Below are 18,579 nucleotides of genomic sequence, written 5' to 3'. Positions count from 1 at the left end.
GTTATAGTGACCTACCTCCAATCCAATTTTCCTCCACATACTTCTACAAAACTTATGGACAATTTGCTCTCATATTAGTTTAAGGTCAACACAATTCAAAGTATGACCCTGCTGCTCAAAAAACTCAGTAGGGGCTGGGGGCCCAGGTTGTAGCTCAGTGGTAAAGGGCTTGCCTAGTACATGTGAGGCTCTGGGTTCGATTCTCAGCACCACATAAAAATAAGTAAGTAAAATAAAGGTATTGTGTCCATCTACAACTAAAAGAAATTTCTTAAAACCTCAGTATTAACAATGCCACCATGCATGTTTCACTTTTGCTCTACTTCTTCAGATTTCCATGAGTCAGTTAATACTCTTTACTGAACATCCATTGAATATTGTACTAGATATCATAAAGTTATGACCACATTCAAAGAATGAGGATTCCATGGTCAATAACTTTGCATGGATCTTCTCTTCACTTGCTCATCCTCTTAACACCATTTCATACATGTAGAGTCTGATTAAATGAGTATTGAGGGCATCCACACACTATGTCTACTGGAATGCATAGGAAGTATGTTGACCGGACTGCATTAGTGCTAATGGGACCATGAGAGCTGGGGATTGGAGTGAAGAAGGAGAACAACAAGATGCTACTGTTCACTGTGGATCACTAAATAGATGCTGCCCCTTTCCCTTGAACTGTCCTCCACGCCTGCCTTTTCAATTGAATTTGCTCTGCAGCTCTGGTAGCCTGACTTCCAAATCTACCAGGAGCCTAGAGAACAACACTGTGATTTACAGTATCTTTGAGAGAACTATGACAGGAAAAAGCGAGAGATAAGTTCTTGGTTTTCAAAGAATTCACAATTTAACTGGTGGCACCCAGTACATAGAACTTTGCAAACTTTATAAAACGTTACCTGGAAATAGGAGAGTCAAAGTGCTGACAGAGTAGACAGCTAAGGATTCTCTGAGGTGTGAATTTTCAGATGGGTTTTGAAAATGGTTATGAAAAAGGCTGGTGAAAATGAAAGCTGGAAGCATTCCAACATGTTTACTGAATTGTTTAACCTCAAAGAGTTTTTAGTTATGTGGTGGTATTTATTGCAATGCTAGTAAATCTCCATTGCACACAAAGAAAATACAAACTCTGGGGCAATATGTTACTGGCTAAACACTATACACAAAAATGCAGCTAAGATATTCTTAAAATGTCTATAAATGGGCATACTAATTTAAATCATTTTCTAGAACTTTATCTATTGGATTTCAAATAAAAAGACTTCATTGGCAAGGAAAATTAACTTTTATTTATTCAGAAAGAGTAAAATATATTAGTTGTACCTGTGTTTCACATATTTGAGATCTTTCCCTAATACAAAAGATGCTATAAAAAATAGGGTACAAACTTAGTCAAAATATTATTAAAAATCCAGGCAGGAGTTCTAGAGATCAGTTTTAAAACAGTGAATGAATAATTTGAGGTGTTTATCTGAAGCATTTTTCTTGCCAACTACAATTTTTGGACCCCAAGATTTTCCAATTTTCTATCTCTAGAGATCAGCAGATATTAAAGCATATTAGAAAAGGTTGTGAAAATATCATGAGTATCTGCCACAATCTTCTTTTTGACCAACTGATTATTTCTGCACCTTTTTTCTAAGTTAAATACACAGTCAGTGATTAGTAAGAGATTTTTAAAGTATACATAGTATCTCCTGAATCATAATACCATACTCAGGTGATCAGCAATACTCTCTTCCATCTTGAAATCCTGACTGAAATGGTTACTAGGTTAATCATATTCAGAAATTTAGGCTTTTATTTAAAAATTAGAATCATATCAAAATTAAGCATTTCTTTTAAAAATATTTTTTAGACATTGACAGACCTTTATTTTATTCATTTATTTATATGTGGTGCTGAGAATCAAACCCTGTGCCTCACACATGCTAGGCAAATGCTCTACCACCAAGCTATAACCCCGGCCCAAAATTAAGCATTTCTTAAACACAAAATTAACATGGAATATATAATGTGAATGTACCTTAACTGTACTTTGAATTAGTACATTTGTAGGTTTTTGATACTATAAGTTTGATTACCACTATATGCTATAAAATGTTATCTGCTTACCTTTTACATAAAAATTGAAAAGCTCACGTACAAACAGAAACAACATGTATCCCATTTGTTTACAATAAAAAAAAAACAAAATTAAAAAAAATTGAAAAGCTCTCAGTGAAAAAGAACTAAATAGTTATAAATCTGAGTGATAACCTTGCTAATAACTTATAGTAGTTAAATTTTTATAATTTCTTGATTTAGGAGCAACAATGGACTTTGACTTGATATAGAAATCAAAAGTAAAAATGTATATTTATGAGATGTACAACAGGCAGAATAGAGAAGAAAGTTTAAAAAAATTCAAAAACTTTCAACCTATGATATTTATATTCCAACACTTTTCTTTTTCCAAAAAGATTTTCAAAATGGGTCAAATTTAGGCCAAAGAGTGTTCACAGAATTCTCTGGTATTGCTTTTTTCTAACATGCTGGGAAATGGTTCTTAGAAGCAATACCTCTAGTAACAGAGCTCAAGATTTAGCAATTTGTTCAACCATCTGTAAGTTCAATGCAAAATCAAGTTTTTAGAGCAATGAAAACATTAGGACTGCTGGGAGTTTTGCCCATCTATAACTTCAGTTTAGCCCAAGGACGATTTATTAGCTTTAATGGTGGCCTACATTTAGATGTAGATTGAATCTATCATAATGGCACTGTGAGGACCCAGGCATATCCCCTAAAGATTCACCCCCGAGGGCCGCCTGAGGTGAACCCCTACAAATAGCAAGTACAAAATAATACTGTGACCCAACTGATGAAGCCCTGAGCTGCTCTCTGCATTCCCTGGTGGCATTAGGTTTTACAATATAGCATAATAGAGCATACAGGTTAAGCAGAGAATGACAAGGGTGAGAGAACCTAGATCAAAATGCATGCCCTGCTATCACTTGCACTGTACTTATATTGAGTAGGTTATTTAATTTGGCTAAATTTTTATTTTCTCATTTGTAAAATGAATATATTAACTAGACCTACTTTTTGAGTATTAAATGAGACACTGAATTCTAACTGCTTAGTATAATGTCTAGCATTTAATAATAGGAAAAAAAAATCCTTTTCTTGATGGCCAAACAAGGTACAATACTGGTTACTTAGTCTCATGTTAACTGTTGGAAATTATCTCAGTGGGCACTACCTCTCACCGATGGTTCACGAAAACACTCTCCTGCTCACTGTGGTAACACTGCTCTGTTCATCCTGGGAGTCATAAACAGATGACAAGACATGGGAGGAAGTGTCATGCTCTCTAGTCCTTACAGTTGTAGTTTCTCAAATGTCTTAACCCTACCCAACATAACAAATACACCTTTATTGAGACCCTGTAAACACATATAAAATGGGAGGGGGTTCCCCAAAACAACGATATATAATGATAATTTTATAGTGTTAATGTATCATAAAATTTATCATTTGAACCTTTTTAAAGTATATGGTTAGTGGCATTAAGTACATTAATTTTTGTGCAACTATCATCATCACCCATTTCCAGGACATTTTATTTTCCTCAACTAAAACTCCATACCCCTTAAATAATTACTCCCCATTCTCCTGGCCCTCCAGCCTGGGCAACCACTATTTTACTCTCAGTCTCTATGAAGTGGACTACTCAGTATCAACATGTAAGTGGAATCATACACTACATGTCGTTTTTTCTATTTTATCCTATTTTATTAAAAAGTTTCATTCGTAATCTGCTAAATTCTCTCATAACCCACCAATGGATTGCAATTTGTAGTTAGAAAATCAACTTCAAATGGGCCCTCGGGTACAGAATTCCTTTAAATCAAATTAGAGAGAGGAAGAGGGGAGAGAATGCACACAAAAGAGACAGAGATATCTCCTTAGATTCTTAGAATAAGCAACACAATACAGAGACGTTGTTCGTATCATCAACCTAGAAATTTAAATACCTGAGGAACACCAAATGCTTCAAGGAATGTGTATCAAAACTACATGGCGAAGAACCAAGCCCCTGCAGGATTCCTGCATAGAGTTTAGTCACTAACTAAAAGGAAATAGCAAAAGGCCTCAAAAGTATACTTGGGAAAAGACTTCCATGCCACCAAAGGGAGAAAAGGAAGAAATTCATGTTTAGCCTTTGGAAAGAATGAAACAAAGACTTTTCTGGATAAATCCTGGAGTATATTATTGCATAGAATCACAGGTGACAAAGCAATTCCAAATGTCAAGTTACATCTAAATGGCTTATGACATTCAAAATTTTGATTAAAATAGAAGGATACCCCCCAAATATTGATGTATATAAAAGCAGATTTGAGTAGCCAAATGGAGGGCAAGTACCTGGAGGCCACAGGCACCTTCTCATAGGAGGTGGAGAGAAAAACTTAGGGACTTGACCATCATCACTCTTCCTCTGATTCTTCCTTTGTCTGTATATGTGAGAGTCAGTGCTTTGGGAAATGAAAATAATTCCTCCCTACACACAACAGAAGCTGTGAGTCACTGTCTCAAATATTATGGAAGATGAGTGGACAGTGACTTCTTTTATGGGATCTTTTGTGGGAAGAGAGTAGAAGGGGAAAGAAGAAAGTGTAAATGTAAATATGCTTAATGCTACTAAATTCATTTCCTTCTTTTTGGCACATTCAAAGATGAAAGCACTTCAAAAAACTTACAAGAGGTTCAATTTTCATCATATAAGAGAAGAACCATACACCCTTTAGTCATTTTTCTTTCCAAGATGACTCCCATCATCAATCTGCATTTTTGGGGGTGGTGATAGAAAGTCCTTTTAAGCCATCTGCTAGCACATGTTTTACTACTGTGGGAAGATGGCCATGCAAAACAGACAATGAAATGCCAAAGACAGATCAACAGAGTTTAACATTATCATTAAGGAACTTATAATCAAGTATCACTGGACTGGTATATGGTGAATACCTATAATTTGTGTGATGTTAAAATAAGTACCTCTAGAATTGGTTATTTGGAGGTGAAGGTAAGGGGGTAACAAAGGAAAAGTTCAGATTCATCAGAAGATACCTGATAGGAAATTCAGGGAACTGGGCAGGGTGGCTCAAAGTCTGAGAGCAGTGCCATGACTCCTTTTCCCCTCTCTTCTTCCCAGGGTCAGTCACTGGGTAAGAAACTGCAAATTGCAATTAAGAGCATGTACCCGCTGGGCATCTTCTGTTTGCTATCTAGATCCACTTTCTACCCTTCCCCACATTCCTTCTCTGTCCCTGGAAAAGGACCTTTCTGCATTGCATCAACAAACTACTTTGTCCTCTTTCTTGTCTTGAGTGTCAGTCAGTGGAATGGACCCACACATTAGAATGCAAGAGGGCAGTGAAGTAAGGGTGTACATTTTCCTGGTTCCTCCTCAGCCAGATCTCTGTACATGGTTGTCTATTTACCAAAAGTAGCTACAAATAATCACTCTGAGAGTTCTGGGTAACTGCTCTGTCACTTGACTCTTTTAGGCCTAAAGTGGGATAGTTTTCCAGGGTTTCTAGTCTCAAGGTAATATGCCATCCCCTGACCTCCCCATTCTTCTGTAAAAGGAATCAGTTTGAGTTGCCATCTTGACAGGGACTGACTGATAAAGGGGGCTTACTTAGGCTTCTGCAACAGGCAGTGAGAATGGCCAAAGACATCCATGATGGAATTAAAATGGATAGCCTCAGAGGGTTCCAGAGTTTATATCTCGTGCCTCCATTGAGTGCACAGGAAATAGAAGGGGAAGGTTTCCAAAGATCTATAATATTGTGGAAACTAAGACCAAAGCACAACATTGACTACAATGCAAATAGTACCTCTAAAAAGAAATAATCAGTATCAACTCTTTGTTTTTAATACAGATCAGCAAACCACTAGTTAAAGATAATGGAATGAGGGCTGGGGTTGTGGCTCAGTGGTAGAGGTGCTTGCCTAGCACATACGGGGCACTGAGTTCAATCCTCAGCACCACATAAAAATATAATAAATAAAGGCATTGTATCCAGCTACAACTAAAAAATATTTTTTAAAAAAGATAATGGAATGTAATAATTGACTCTATCTCCAGTCCTTTGTACTGGAGGCTCCCTGTTTATTCTTCAAAGAATAATAGGCTAATAGAAATAGGCTCACCTATTTATTCTTCAAAGTCTCAGTTTAGCAAATCTGTTTCTCAAGGTCAAATACACTGTGTGTGATAGAGTCAGAACTTAAGCCTAGGTCTTCTACCTTGGAATTCTGCTACATATACTTTTATTTACAAACATACAGTGAGGCCATTACCATTGTAGCAGCAGACCTACACTGTTGTAATGTCACCTCAATTGTGGGCAAGATGCTCTTCTTCTTCTTCTTCTTTTTTAAAAAATTCATGGAACTTGTTTTTATGAGCATTTTTGTAGCACATCCAATAGTTAGATGCATATCTTTCTCAGGTCACTGAAAATATTACTTATGATAAGATGATCTCTAATCATAATAGTGCCAAGTTTTGGTATACATTTAGATTTATTATGTGACAGAATATACTGGAAGTAACTGAAAAAGCTTCTGTGTAATTTGCTTTTGCATGCAATTTTTTGCTTTTGTTTTTGATTTTTGGTGCTGAGGACTGAAGCCAGGGTTTTGTATATTCAAAGCACACTTTCTACCACTGAGCTATACCCTGTCCCTGTACATAATATTGACATTGATATTTTCTTTCTAGAAATTGGATGAAATTTATTATACTTTTTGAAAAATATCTTCAGAGTATTTTATTATGTTGCTTTTTAAACTAACCCTTCCAATTTAATTTCTCTAATGTCAATTTTTACCTGAGAAAAGAGTAACCTCAAACAATTTAAAGTGAGATCAATTGAGGGGCTGGGAATATGGCTCAGAGCTACAGCATTTGCCTGGTGTGTGCAAAGTCCTGGGCTCCATCCCCAGAACTGAGGAAAAAAAAAAAAAAAAAAGTAAGGTAAATAGTGAAATATTAGAAAAAAATCCAAAATTTCGGACAAGGACAAAAGATCTGTGATCACAATGTCAAAATCTTGTTGAAAAGCATCCTGGATTTGGTTGTCTGTAAAAATTTCTGCCTCTTAAAGGCTCCACATTTCAATAGTGCTGAGCTTACCATGAAACTAATTGTCATGAATGTTTTAGATTCAGAGGAATTAACCTTGTCTAAAATGGTTCTTTCAATGAAGAAAACGCATTCTTCCATAATTAAAATCAAGAAATTATTTCTAACTTGATACTCTTAATGCAACTCAGAGTTTGAAAAATCAATGTAATTATCTATAGTTCCACTTTCTGATTTTCCTAATTTCTGATGAGGTAATTTATACTTAGGAAAAGCAATCTATTCATCTGCTAATTCCTCATAGGATTGGTGTTCTTTTTATTGCTGCAATACTTTGAGTAAAAATCAAGATCTTACTTCTCTAATGTATTTTCACCAATTGTATATTACTAGGTAACATACTAGGAGAATAACTACTTTTAAGAAGCCCAGATGAACCTGAAATAGAATATACAGAGTACAAAACACATCCCTATCATTAAGCATATAAAGTAATCATCAATGAAAAAAACTCAGGCTACAGAGCAAAAAAGAGGTTATTTTGGTGTGATATGATTATAGTAAGTGTTATTTACTTTCAAAATGTACTTCAGTGAACACATATAATAAAAATAAATACTTTCAAAAGAAAAAGCATTTTCAATTATTTATAATATAAAGTAGGAATTAATACAAAATGGCCTGCTGCGATTATAACATAAGTATACATGTGGGCAAAAGAGAAAATAATTGATTTGCAAAGTATTGGAATAGTGAGTATTTTTCTCAACATTAGTATCAGAATGTTGTCTAGGGGGGGAAAGGGCTTGTATAAAATAAATAAAATAATGTAAAGCCAAACCCATCAGCAAAATTGAAGTAGAACATTGAAAGCAATGAAGAGTCTTGCTATACATTATCCAAGAAAACTGTCCAATGTTGTGGTTTACTTTCTTTTTCTTGTATTTTATGAGAGCAGGAGCAGAAAAGTTTGGTAGGGTGTGTAAACTAGAAGAGGTGCTGTAGAATAGGTTGCTGAAGCCATTTTCTCAACCTTAAGTCAGTTCATGTGTTACACAGGCAAACACAGGAAATGGGTATAATCTAATCCCTTTCTACCATTAACCAGATGTCCATTAGGAATAAGGAAGTTCCAGGGACATGATACAGAATACCTGAATTCTGTAGCTCTTGAGATTCACTGTGGCCAAATTGACTTTATAGCTGGATAAAACTTTAGCTCTTGAATTTGGTTAGTCAAGCTTTCCTAATGTCTGCAGGTCTGTCTTTTAAAGTTCTTTAAAACTGTTTCAGAAGGAAATACTTCCAAAATTTACCTTTTAGAAGAAAAGAATTCAATTTATTTAAACCTTCCTTTTAATGTCCAGGGTTATCTGAATACACACGGATTACTATGCCATTAAGAGTCTATTGAGGTATATGTGGCTCTTTTTCTCTGTATTTTTGGCTTCAAGATGACTGGATATATATTTTTAAATTGCTTTTATGCATTTTTTCTTTTTATATTTAAGGAACAAATTCTTAGGAAGGGTTCTAAACAGGGCTATATTATTAGTAAAACACAATTTTTAGTACAGACTGTGAAACATCAGATTTTACCCATCTTCTTATTTGTAGTTCAGGCAGTCATAGGTGCTAAAGCAGCTGGGATACAAGCAAGTGTCACTAGATAAGAAAAGATGATTTGGAGATTGTTTACTAGCCTAATGCCACTAATGCTTTCATCTATTGTTGAGTTACCTTTGGTCATCAGCTCCATTTTGGTTGCTGTTCAAGACAATTCTCCAAAGATCTGAAGATACCAGTTTCTTCTGGTCACTCACAAGATTGATATCTGGCAACTGCAGTTCACAAACTTTGCTTTCAGACAGACTAAATTCTTGAAATGCAACAAAAACCTTCTGGAGTTCATCCCAGTATTCCAAACTACAAGGAACCTATGTCAGGGTAAAGAAAAATTTAGAAGTTATAAATAGGAACTATTCTTCTGTATATGTTGAAATACAAATTGATCATTCAATGCAGTTATAACATTAAGACTGTGAAAGGAGGATAAAATTGTAAAAGACAATGGTTTAGGATTTATTTTCATAGTTATAACACCGTGTTTCTTTATTTTTAAAAGACCCCCGACAAAGTCAAAATTTTCTGAATAAAAGAAATACTGGCGACAAGTCCTATAAGGCATTAAGTATACTCTAAAGCTATAATAATTAAAAGGCTGGAGTAGCAACTTATGAATAAATTAAAAGAACAGAATGAAAAACAGTAATAGAGGTGAGTACAGATGATATGTTAGTATTCAATGAAGGTATTCTTTCAAATAAGCTGGGGACAGATGGAAAATGTGGTTGCAAGAAATGGCTAGGGGGTTTCAAGATGGCGGCCTAGAGGGTGGCTGCATTTCATGTTGCTCCAGGACTCAGGATTCAAAAGAGGAGATATTGAGACGCTTGGGACCAACTCAAAGCAGCCGGGTGACTCTCACCCACTGGGGAGGCATCCCGGATGGGACGGTGGTCCCGGAACGCAGGAAACTTTGTGAAGTAGAACTGCCGGCGAGACGCCCCTCCCCCCCGCTGGAGCAGTGAACTCGGACAACTGGGAGCGCCATAAAGGAGGCCGCTCGGCACAGCGCTGGGACTCGGAGCAACCACTGGGGCTCCAGCGGCTGCCCAGGGGAAGAGTGGCAAGGAGAGCTGTGTGGACTCAGGACACCGGGGCCTGCCCTGAGGAGGAGGAGGAGGAGCGTGGCCGCTTGGATTTGGAGTGACTGCACCAGAGCTACAGGCGGTTGCCAGAGGAGAAGCTCCGTGGCGAGCTGTTTGGACTCAGAACGACGCTTCTGAACCCCGGGGCCTGCCCTGAGGACGAGGAGGAGGAAGAGGAGCGCGGCCGCTTGGATTCGGGTGACTACACCACAGCTGCAGGTGGTTGCGAGAGGAGAAGCTGCGTGGCGAGCTGTTTGGACTCAGAACGACGCTTCTGAACACCGGGGCCTGCCCAGAGGAGTAGGAGGAGGAGGAGGAGCGCGGCGGGTCATTTGGACTTGCAGTGACTGCATTAGCACTCCAGGCGGCTGCTCAGAGGAGAAGGCGAGTGGTGAGTTGTTTGGACTTAAAGTGACAGCTCCTGAACACAGGGGGGCTGCCTGGAGGAGAAGCGTGGTGGGACGCTTGGTCTTGAGTGGCCGCACCAGAGCTCCGGGCGGTTGCCCAGAGGACCTGTGCTGCGGGTCACGTGGACTCAGAGCCACTCAGAGCAACCGCTCCTGAACACCCTGGGGGTTATCTGGAGAAGGAGGAGGAACAGGGAGGGTCACTTCGACTCAGAGTGATTGATTGCCCAGGGCTACAGGTGGTTGGTGGAGGTGGAGGCACGCAGTGAGTTTCTTGGACTCCTAGTGACCGCACCGGAATACTGGGCGGCTGTCTGGAGGAAGAGGCGTGTGGCGGGTCTCTGGGATTCAGAGCGATTGTACAGGGCCCCAGGTGGCTGCTCAGAGGAGGGGCCGCATGCCAGGCGATTAGGTGCAGAGCAGGGTCCCAGGATCTAGGAGGCTTCTTGGTGGAAGAGCCGCACAGAGACAGGCTTAGGGCGGAGCGAAGGTTCCAGGCCTGCGGGCAGATTCTCTGAGGAAGGGCAGCCTAAGGAGAGTCATCTGCAAAGGGTGAGGCTCCCAGGCCCAGGAGGTAGGGCCGGGCCCCTGGGAACTTTGCAGAGGAAGGCAGCCCAGCCCAGGCGGTAGCTGTAAATTGAGGGGAACCTCTAGGAGGGAACTGACCAGCGAGACCTCCCCACCGGGTGAGTCTTCCCTGCTGGGTGAGGTTTCCCCACAAGGACGGTAAAACCAGAGACTCAGGCCCAAACAGGCCTTGCCTCAGCCCACAGCCTAGGTCCCCTTTGGATGACCATTGGTCAACAAGTGGAGGCACCTCTGCCCACTAGCAGGGATTATACCCCACCTGAAGGCCACCACTCCTAGAGAGGCAGCTTCCTTGTGGAGCACTGCATTATCAACTTCCTCCAAGACTTCAGCCTACTGAAGGCTAAGGGGGGATATATATAGAAATCTTCAGGGACATTGTAAGTCAATAGAGGAAATCTGCAATATCTCAGCGGTCCTCTGATACCTGAACAACATGAGAAAACAAGGAAAGAAAATGCTGCAAACAAATCTAGATGTTACATCAATAAAACCCAGTGACAGCATGGCAGAAAAAATGACAGAAAAGGAGTTCAGAATGTACATAATTAAAATGATCAGAGAAGCAAACGATGAGATGAAAGAGCAAATGCACGCACTGAATGATGAGATGAAAGAGCAAATGCAAGCATTGATTGATCGCACCAATCGACAGTTAAAAGAGCAAATACAGGAAGCAAAAGATCATTTCAATAAAGAGTTAGAGATATTGAAAAAAAACCAAACAGAAATCCTTGACATGAAGGAAACAATAAACCAAATTAAGAACTCCATAGAAAGCATATCCAATAGGATAGAACACCTGGAAGATAGAACATCAGACATTGAAGACAAAATATTTAACCTTGAAAACAAAGTTGAACAAACAGAGAAGATGGTAAGAAATCATGAACAGAATCTACAAGAACTATGGGATATCATGAAAAGGCCAAATTTAAGAATTATTGGGATTGAGGAAGGCCTAGAGAAACAAACCAAAGGAATGAACAACCTATTCAATGAAATAATATCAGAAAATTTCCCAAATCTGAAGAATGAAATGGAAAATCAAGTTCAAGAGGCTTATAGGACTCCAAATACACAAAATTACAACAGACCCACACCAAGGCACATTATAATGAAAATACCGAACATACAAAATAAAGACAGAATTTTAAAGGCTGTGAGAGAAAAGAACCAAATTATATTCAGGGGGAAACCAATACGCATATCAGCAGATTTTTCAATCCAGACCCTAAAAGCTAGAAGGGCCTGGAACAACATTTTTCAAGCCCTGAAAGAAAATGGATGCCAACCAAGAATCTTATACCCAGCAAAACTTACCTTCAAATTTGACGATGAAATAAAATCCTTCCATGATAAACAAAAGCTAAAAGAATTTACAAAAAGAAAGCCAGCATTACAGAACATTCTCAGCAAAATATTCCATGAGGAAGAGATGAAAAACAAAGAAGCAAATCAGCAAAGGGAGGAATTATCCTAAAGGAATTGTCAAATAAAGGAGGAAACAAGTTGTGTCAAACAAATAAATAAATAAAATTTAAAAAATGAACCAAATGACCGGGAAACCAAATCATATCTCTATAATAACCCTGAATGTTAATGGCCTGAATTCATCAATCAAAAGACATAGACTGGCAGATTGGATTAAAAAGAAAGATCCAACAATATGTTGCCTGCAAGAGACTCACCTCATAGAAAAAGATACCCATAGACTAAAGGTGAAAGGATGGGGAAAAACATACCATGCACATGGACTCAGCAAAAAAGCTGGAGTATCCATCCGCATTTCCGATAATGTGGACTTCAAGCCAAAGTTAGTCAGAAGGGATAAAGAAGGTCATTTCATACTGCTTAAGGGAAGCATAAATCAGCAAGATATAACAATCATAAACATCTATGCCCCAAACAGTGGCTCATCCATGTATGTCAAACAAATCCTTCTCAATTTCAGAAACCAAATAGACCATAACACAATAATACTAGGTGATTTTAACACGCCTCTCTCACCACTGGACAGATCTTCCAGACAAAAATTGAACAAAGAAACCATAGATCTCAATAACACAATCAATAATTTAGACTTAACAGACATTTATAGAGTATACCATCCAACCAAGAGTGAATACACTTTCTTCTCAGCAGCACATGGATCCTTCTCTAAAATAGACCATATATTATGCCACAAAGCTAATGTTAGCAAATACAAGAAGATAGAGACACTAGCATGTATTCTATCAGATCATAATGGATTGAAGTTAGAAATAAATGAAAGAGTAAAACACAGAAACTATTCCAACATCTGGAGATTAAACAATATGCTATTATATGATGAATGGATAACAGAAGATATTAGGAAGGAAATTAAAAAATTCTTAGAGGTAAATGAGAACAAAGAAACATCATATCAAAATCTCTGGGACACTATGAAAGCAGTACTTAGAGGGAAATTTATTTCATGGAGCACATTTAATAAAAGAAGTAAAACTCAACAAATAAACGACCTAACGCTACAGCTCAAAGCCCTAGAAAAAGAAGAACAGAACAGCACCAAAAGTAGTAGAAGACAGGAAATAGTTAAACTCAGAGCTGAAATCAATGAAATTGAAACAAAAGAAACAATACAAAAAATTGACAAAATAAATAGTTGGTTCTTCGAAAAAATAAACAAAATTGATAAACCTTTAGCCACACTAACAAAGAGAAGATGAGAGAAAACCCAAATCACTAAAATTCGCAATGAACAAGGAAATATCACAACAGACAGGATTGAAATACAAAACATAATTAGAAGCTATTTTGAAAATCTATACTCCAACAAAATAGAAAATTTTGAAGGCATCAACAGGTTTCTAGAGACATATGAATTGCCTAAACTGAACGAGGAGGACATAAACAATTTAAATAGACCAATTTCAAGTACTGAAATAGAAGAAGTCATCAAAAGCCTACCAACAAAGAAAAGTCTGGGACCAGATGGGTTCTCAGCCGAGTTCTACAAAACCTTTAAAGAAGAGCTCATTCCAATACTTCTCAAAGTATTCCATAAAAGAGGAGGGAACCCTCCCAAACTCATTCTATGAAGCCAATATCACCCTGATACCTAAACCAGACAGAGACTCATCAAGGAAAGAAAATTTCAGACCAATATCCTTAATGAACATCGATGCAAAAATTCTCAACAAAATTTTAGCAAATCGCATACAAAAACATATTAAAAAGATAGTGCACCATGATCAAGTTGGTTTCATCCCAGGGATGCAAGGTTGGTTCAACATCAGGAAATCAATAAACGTAATTCACCACATTAATAGACTTAAAGTCAAGAATCACATGATTATTTCAATAGATGCAGAAAAAGCATTTGATAAAATACAGCACCCCTTCATGCTCAAAACACTAGAAAAAATAGGGATAGTGGGAACATTCCTTAACATTGTAAAGGCCATTTATGCTAAGCCCATGGCTAATATCATTCTAAATGGTGAAAAACTGAAAGCATTCCCCCTAAAAACTGGAACAAGGCAGGGATGCCCTCTTTCGCCACTTCTATTCAACATCGTTCTTGAGACTCTGGCCAGAGCAATTAGACAAACCAAAGAGATTAAAGGGATACGAATTGGGAAAGAAGAACTCAAACTATCCCTGTTCGCTGATGACATGATTATATATTTAGAGGAACCTGGAAATTCCGCCAGAAAACTCTTAGAACTCATAAGTGAATTCAGTAAAGTAGCAGGTTACAAGATCAGTGCCCATAAATCCAACGCATTTTTATACATAAGTGATGAATCTTCAGAAAGAGAAATTAGGAAAACTACCCCATTCACAATAGCCTCGAAAAAAATAAAATACTTGGGAATCAATCTAACAAAAGAGGTGAAAGACCTCTACAATGAGAACTATACAACACTGAAGAAAGAAATTAAAGAACACCTTAGAAGATGGAAAGATCTTCCATGTTCTTGGATAGGAAGAATTAATATTGTCAAAATGGCCATACTACCTAAAGTGCTATACAAATTCAATGCAATTCCAATTAAAATCCCAATGATGTACCTTACAGAAATAGAGCAAGCAATTATGAAATTCATCTGGAAGAATAAGAAACCCAGAATAGCTAAAGCAATACTTAGCCGGAAGAGTGAAACAGGGGGTATTGCAATACCAGATCTTCAACTCTACTACAAAGCAATAGTAACAAAAACGGCATGGTATTGGTACCAAAATAGAAAGGTAGATCAATGGTATAGAATAGAGGACATGGACACAAACCCAAATAAATACAATTTTCTCATACTAGACAAAGGTGCCAAAAATATGCAATGGAGAAAAGATAGCCTCTTCAACAAATGGTGCTGGGAGAATTGGAAATCCATATGCAACAGAATGAAACTAAACCCATATCTCTCACCATGCACGAAACTAAACTCAAAATGGATTAAGGACCTTGGAATCAGACCAGAGACCCTGCAGATTATAGAAGAAAAAGTAGGTCCAGATCTTCAACATGTCGGCTTAGGACCAGAGTTCCTCAACAGGACTCCCATAGCACAAGAAATAAAAGCTAGAATCAACCACTGGGATAGATTCAAACTAAAAAGCTTTCTCTCAGCAAAGGAAACTATCAGCAATGCGAAGAAAGAGCCTACAGAATGGGAGAATATCTTTGCCAATCATACTTCAGATAGAGCACTAATCTCCAGAATCTATAAAGAACTCAAAAACTTTACTCCAAGAATTCAAATAATCCAGTCGACAAATGGGCTAAGGAAATGAATAGACACTTCACAGAAGAAGATCTACAAGCAATCAACAAACATATGGAAAAATGTTCAACATCTCTAGTAATAAGAGAAATGCAAATAAAAACCACCCTAAGATTCCATCTCACCCCAATTAGAATGGCGATTATCAAGAATACGAGCAACAACAGGTGTTGGCGAGGATGTGGGGAGAAAGGTACACTCATACATTGCTGGTGGGGCTGCAAATTAGTGCAGCCACTCTGGAAAGCAGTGTGGAGATTCCTTAGAAAACTTGGAATGGACCCGCCATTTGACCCAGCTATCCCACTCCTTGGCCTATACCCAAAGGACTTAAAATCAGCATACTACAGAGACACAGCCACATCAATGTTCATAGCTGCTCAATTCACAATAGCCAGACTGTGGAACCAACCTAGATGCCCTTCAATTGATGAGTGGATAAAGAAGCTGTGGTATATATATATACAATGGAATATTACTCAGCCATAAAGAATGATAAAATTATGGCATTTGCAGGCAAATGGATGAAATTGGAGAATATCATGCTAAGTGAGATAAGCCAATCTCAAAAAGCCAAAGGACGAATGATATCGCTAATAAGTGGAGGATGACACATACTGGGGGGGAGGGAAGGGTTAGTGTTAGGGTTAGAGTTAGGGTTAGGGAGGGAGGCAAGTATGGAGGAAGGCAGTACTCTATAGAGGGTAAAGAGGGGTGGGAGGGGTGGGGGGAAGGGAAAAAATAACAGAATGAAAAAAATAAATAAATAAAAAAATAAAATCTGGAGTTAATTAACAAAGTATCAATGTGAGTTTCTTATATTGACAAATGTACCATGGTAATGTAAAATGGAAAAACTGGTTGAGGAGTTTAAGGGAATGTATTGCCCTATCTTTATAACTTCTGTGTAAACCTAAAATTAGTTAACAATAAAATTAATCTCTAGCCAAAACAAAAAAAAAAAAAAAAAAAAAAAAAGAAATGGCTAGTTATTTGGTAAAACCAAGGTAGGTCCCTACATCATTGTTTATACAAAAGTAAATTCCAAAAGGATGAAAATGGTAAAGGTTAAGAAAACTGAAAGTTTAGGAGAAAAATAAGTCAGTTTTTTTTTTTTTTTTTTGTAATCAGGAAGTATTTCTATGTATGCAATGAAATGCATGAATAGGGGAAAACTATGATTGATAAAAATCAAATTTAAAAAAGCGAACTGGGATAAGACAGGCAATATTGAATGACAGATCAAGAAATACGTGTTCTGATGACAAAGAGCTCTTATAAATCAAGGACAAACAGATAAGCAAGCATACAGAAGAGAGAAGTGTACCTGCCAAGTTCCATGGTCCTTTACTGCACCAAATATCTACTGCATGCATAGCATTCCCCTGGAACCCTTCTGCATCATACTTGTGGGACTTGGGGAGCAAGGAGGAACCAGTACAAATATGAGGATCATGCTGTTCACTGTTCCAAAAGCAATAAAGCTTTTGTTTCTGACCCAGGAGTCTTATGTCTTCTGTTAGCATACATGAAACATTAAAAAGATAACTTACTAGCTTGCATAGAGTAAAAATCCCAGACCCTGACAGCAATTAGTTCACAGAAGAAATATAACAGCCAGTAGACATGAAAAGGTACTCAACCAATACTCAAAAAAATCCTAATTAGAATAATAATGTAACATTTTTATTTATTAAACTGGCAGTTTAAGAGACTAATAATTTCAATTTTTATACAGGGGTGGACAAATACTTCTCCACAGTATTTATGGAGCGTAATTTAGCATACCTATTAAATGCTTATATTTTTTACCTAGGAAGTGTACTTCTAAGAATTTCTTTTATAGGGATTCCAATGCAAGGGTGTGTGTATGCATACATATGTGTGTGTGTATAAATATATATATATATTATGTATCTTGTGTGTTTGTACATATTTACTGCATACAGGAGTAAATCTAATACTATGTATATTAGTAATAAAATTGGAAACAACTCGAATATCAATGGGAATTAGTTTTAGATCTTCAAAGTGGATTACTATACAACGGTCAAAATGAATAAGGAATATCTATATACACGAACACAAAAAGTACCCAGTATATATTACTATACTTAAAAATATTAATTTAAAAACAAGAACATGGGGGTTGATCCTATTTGTCTTAAAAACAGAGCGAGAGAGGGGCTGGAGTTGTAGCTTAGGGGTAGAGCACTTGCCTAGCACGCACAAGGCACTAGGTTGGTTCCAGAGAGAGAGAGAGAGAGAGAGAGAGAGAGAGACAGAGAGAGACAGAGAGAGACAGAGAGAGACAGAAAGACAGACAGACACTTGGCTCAGATGTGCTTCCTTCTAGAAGCATTCCCTAATGACCACCCTGAGCTGATCACAGCCTCTCCTGTGTCATCTCTATTCCTAGTACAATCCTTTCTCACAGAACTCACTACACTCTGCAGTTCCTAACTTACATGTCTGTCTCTTTCATTAGACTCTGAGACTCTTGAGGATAGAAAGTACACATTAATTCAAAATTTATTGTTAGCATTTAACACAGTCTGGAAAACATAGTATGATCTCAAAAAAGTTTCCTGAGTGAACAGATTTCTCCTTAACTTTTTCTGCCTACGTAACTGATCCACCCCATCCTACCCTGGTGGTACCAGGTATCAATCCCAGAACCTCATGAATGCTAGGCAAACAGACGTATATCCCCAGACCCTCTGATTCTCAATCTTACAATGGCAATATATTTTACTTCCACCTACGATGAAGTTTCTTTTCTTTAAAAAGTGAGTTGAGCATTCACATATGAAGAGATGCTAGATGGAAGAAGGGAGAACAAAATAAATATATGTAAGAGCCTAACAGTGTGGTGAAATAAAGGCACGTGTTTTAGATTTTGATAAGTAACATATTCATAGTATTCCATGTTTAGCTATCATTTCTTGAAATTCCCTTTTCTT

At 37.7% G+C, this 18,579-nt stretch overlaps 1 protein-coding gene across 1 annotated transcript in view; it reads right to left on the bottom strand.

Moving 5' to 3' along the window:
- The window catches only part of LOC306653220 (intermembrane lipid transfer protein VPS13B-like), a gene marked incomplete at its 5' end in the record, with an annotated part of 899,457 nt that overhangs the window by 93,826 nt on the left and 787,052 nt on the right, over window positions 1-18,579 (bottom strand). Inside the window, 1 exon segment of the mRNA XM_079126163.1 lies at window positions 8,882-9,078. Within this exon segment, the coding sequence (XP_078982289.1) occupies window positions 8,882-9,078 (197 nt within the window).

Source organism: Sciurus vulgaris, assembly GCF_902686455.1.
Source record: "Sciurus vulgaris genome assembly, chromosome: 1".
NCBI classification, from domain to species: Eukaryota; Metazoa; Chordata; class Mammalia; order Rodentia; family Sciuridae; genus Sciurus; species Sciurus vulgaris.
The sequence above is the reverse complement of the archived record's forward strand: the minus strand, read 5'-3'. Positions and strand labels throughout refer to the sequence as shown.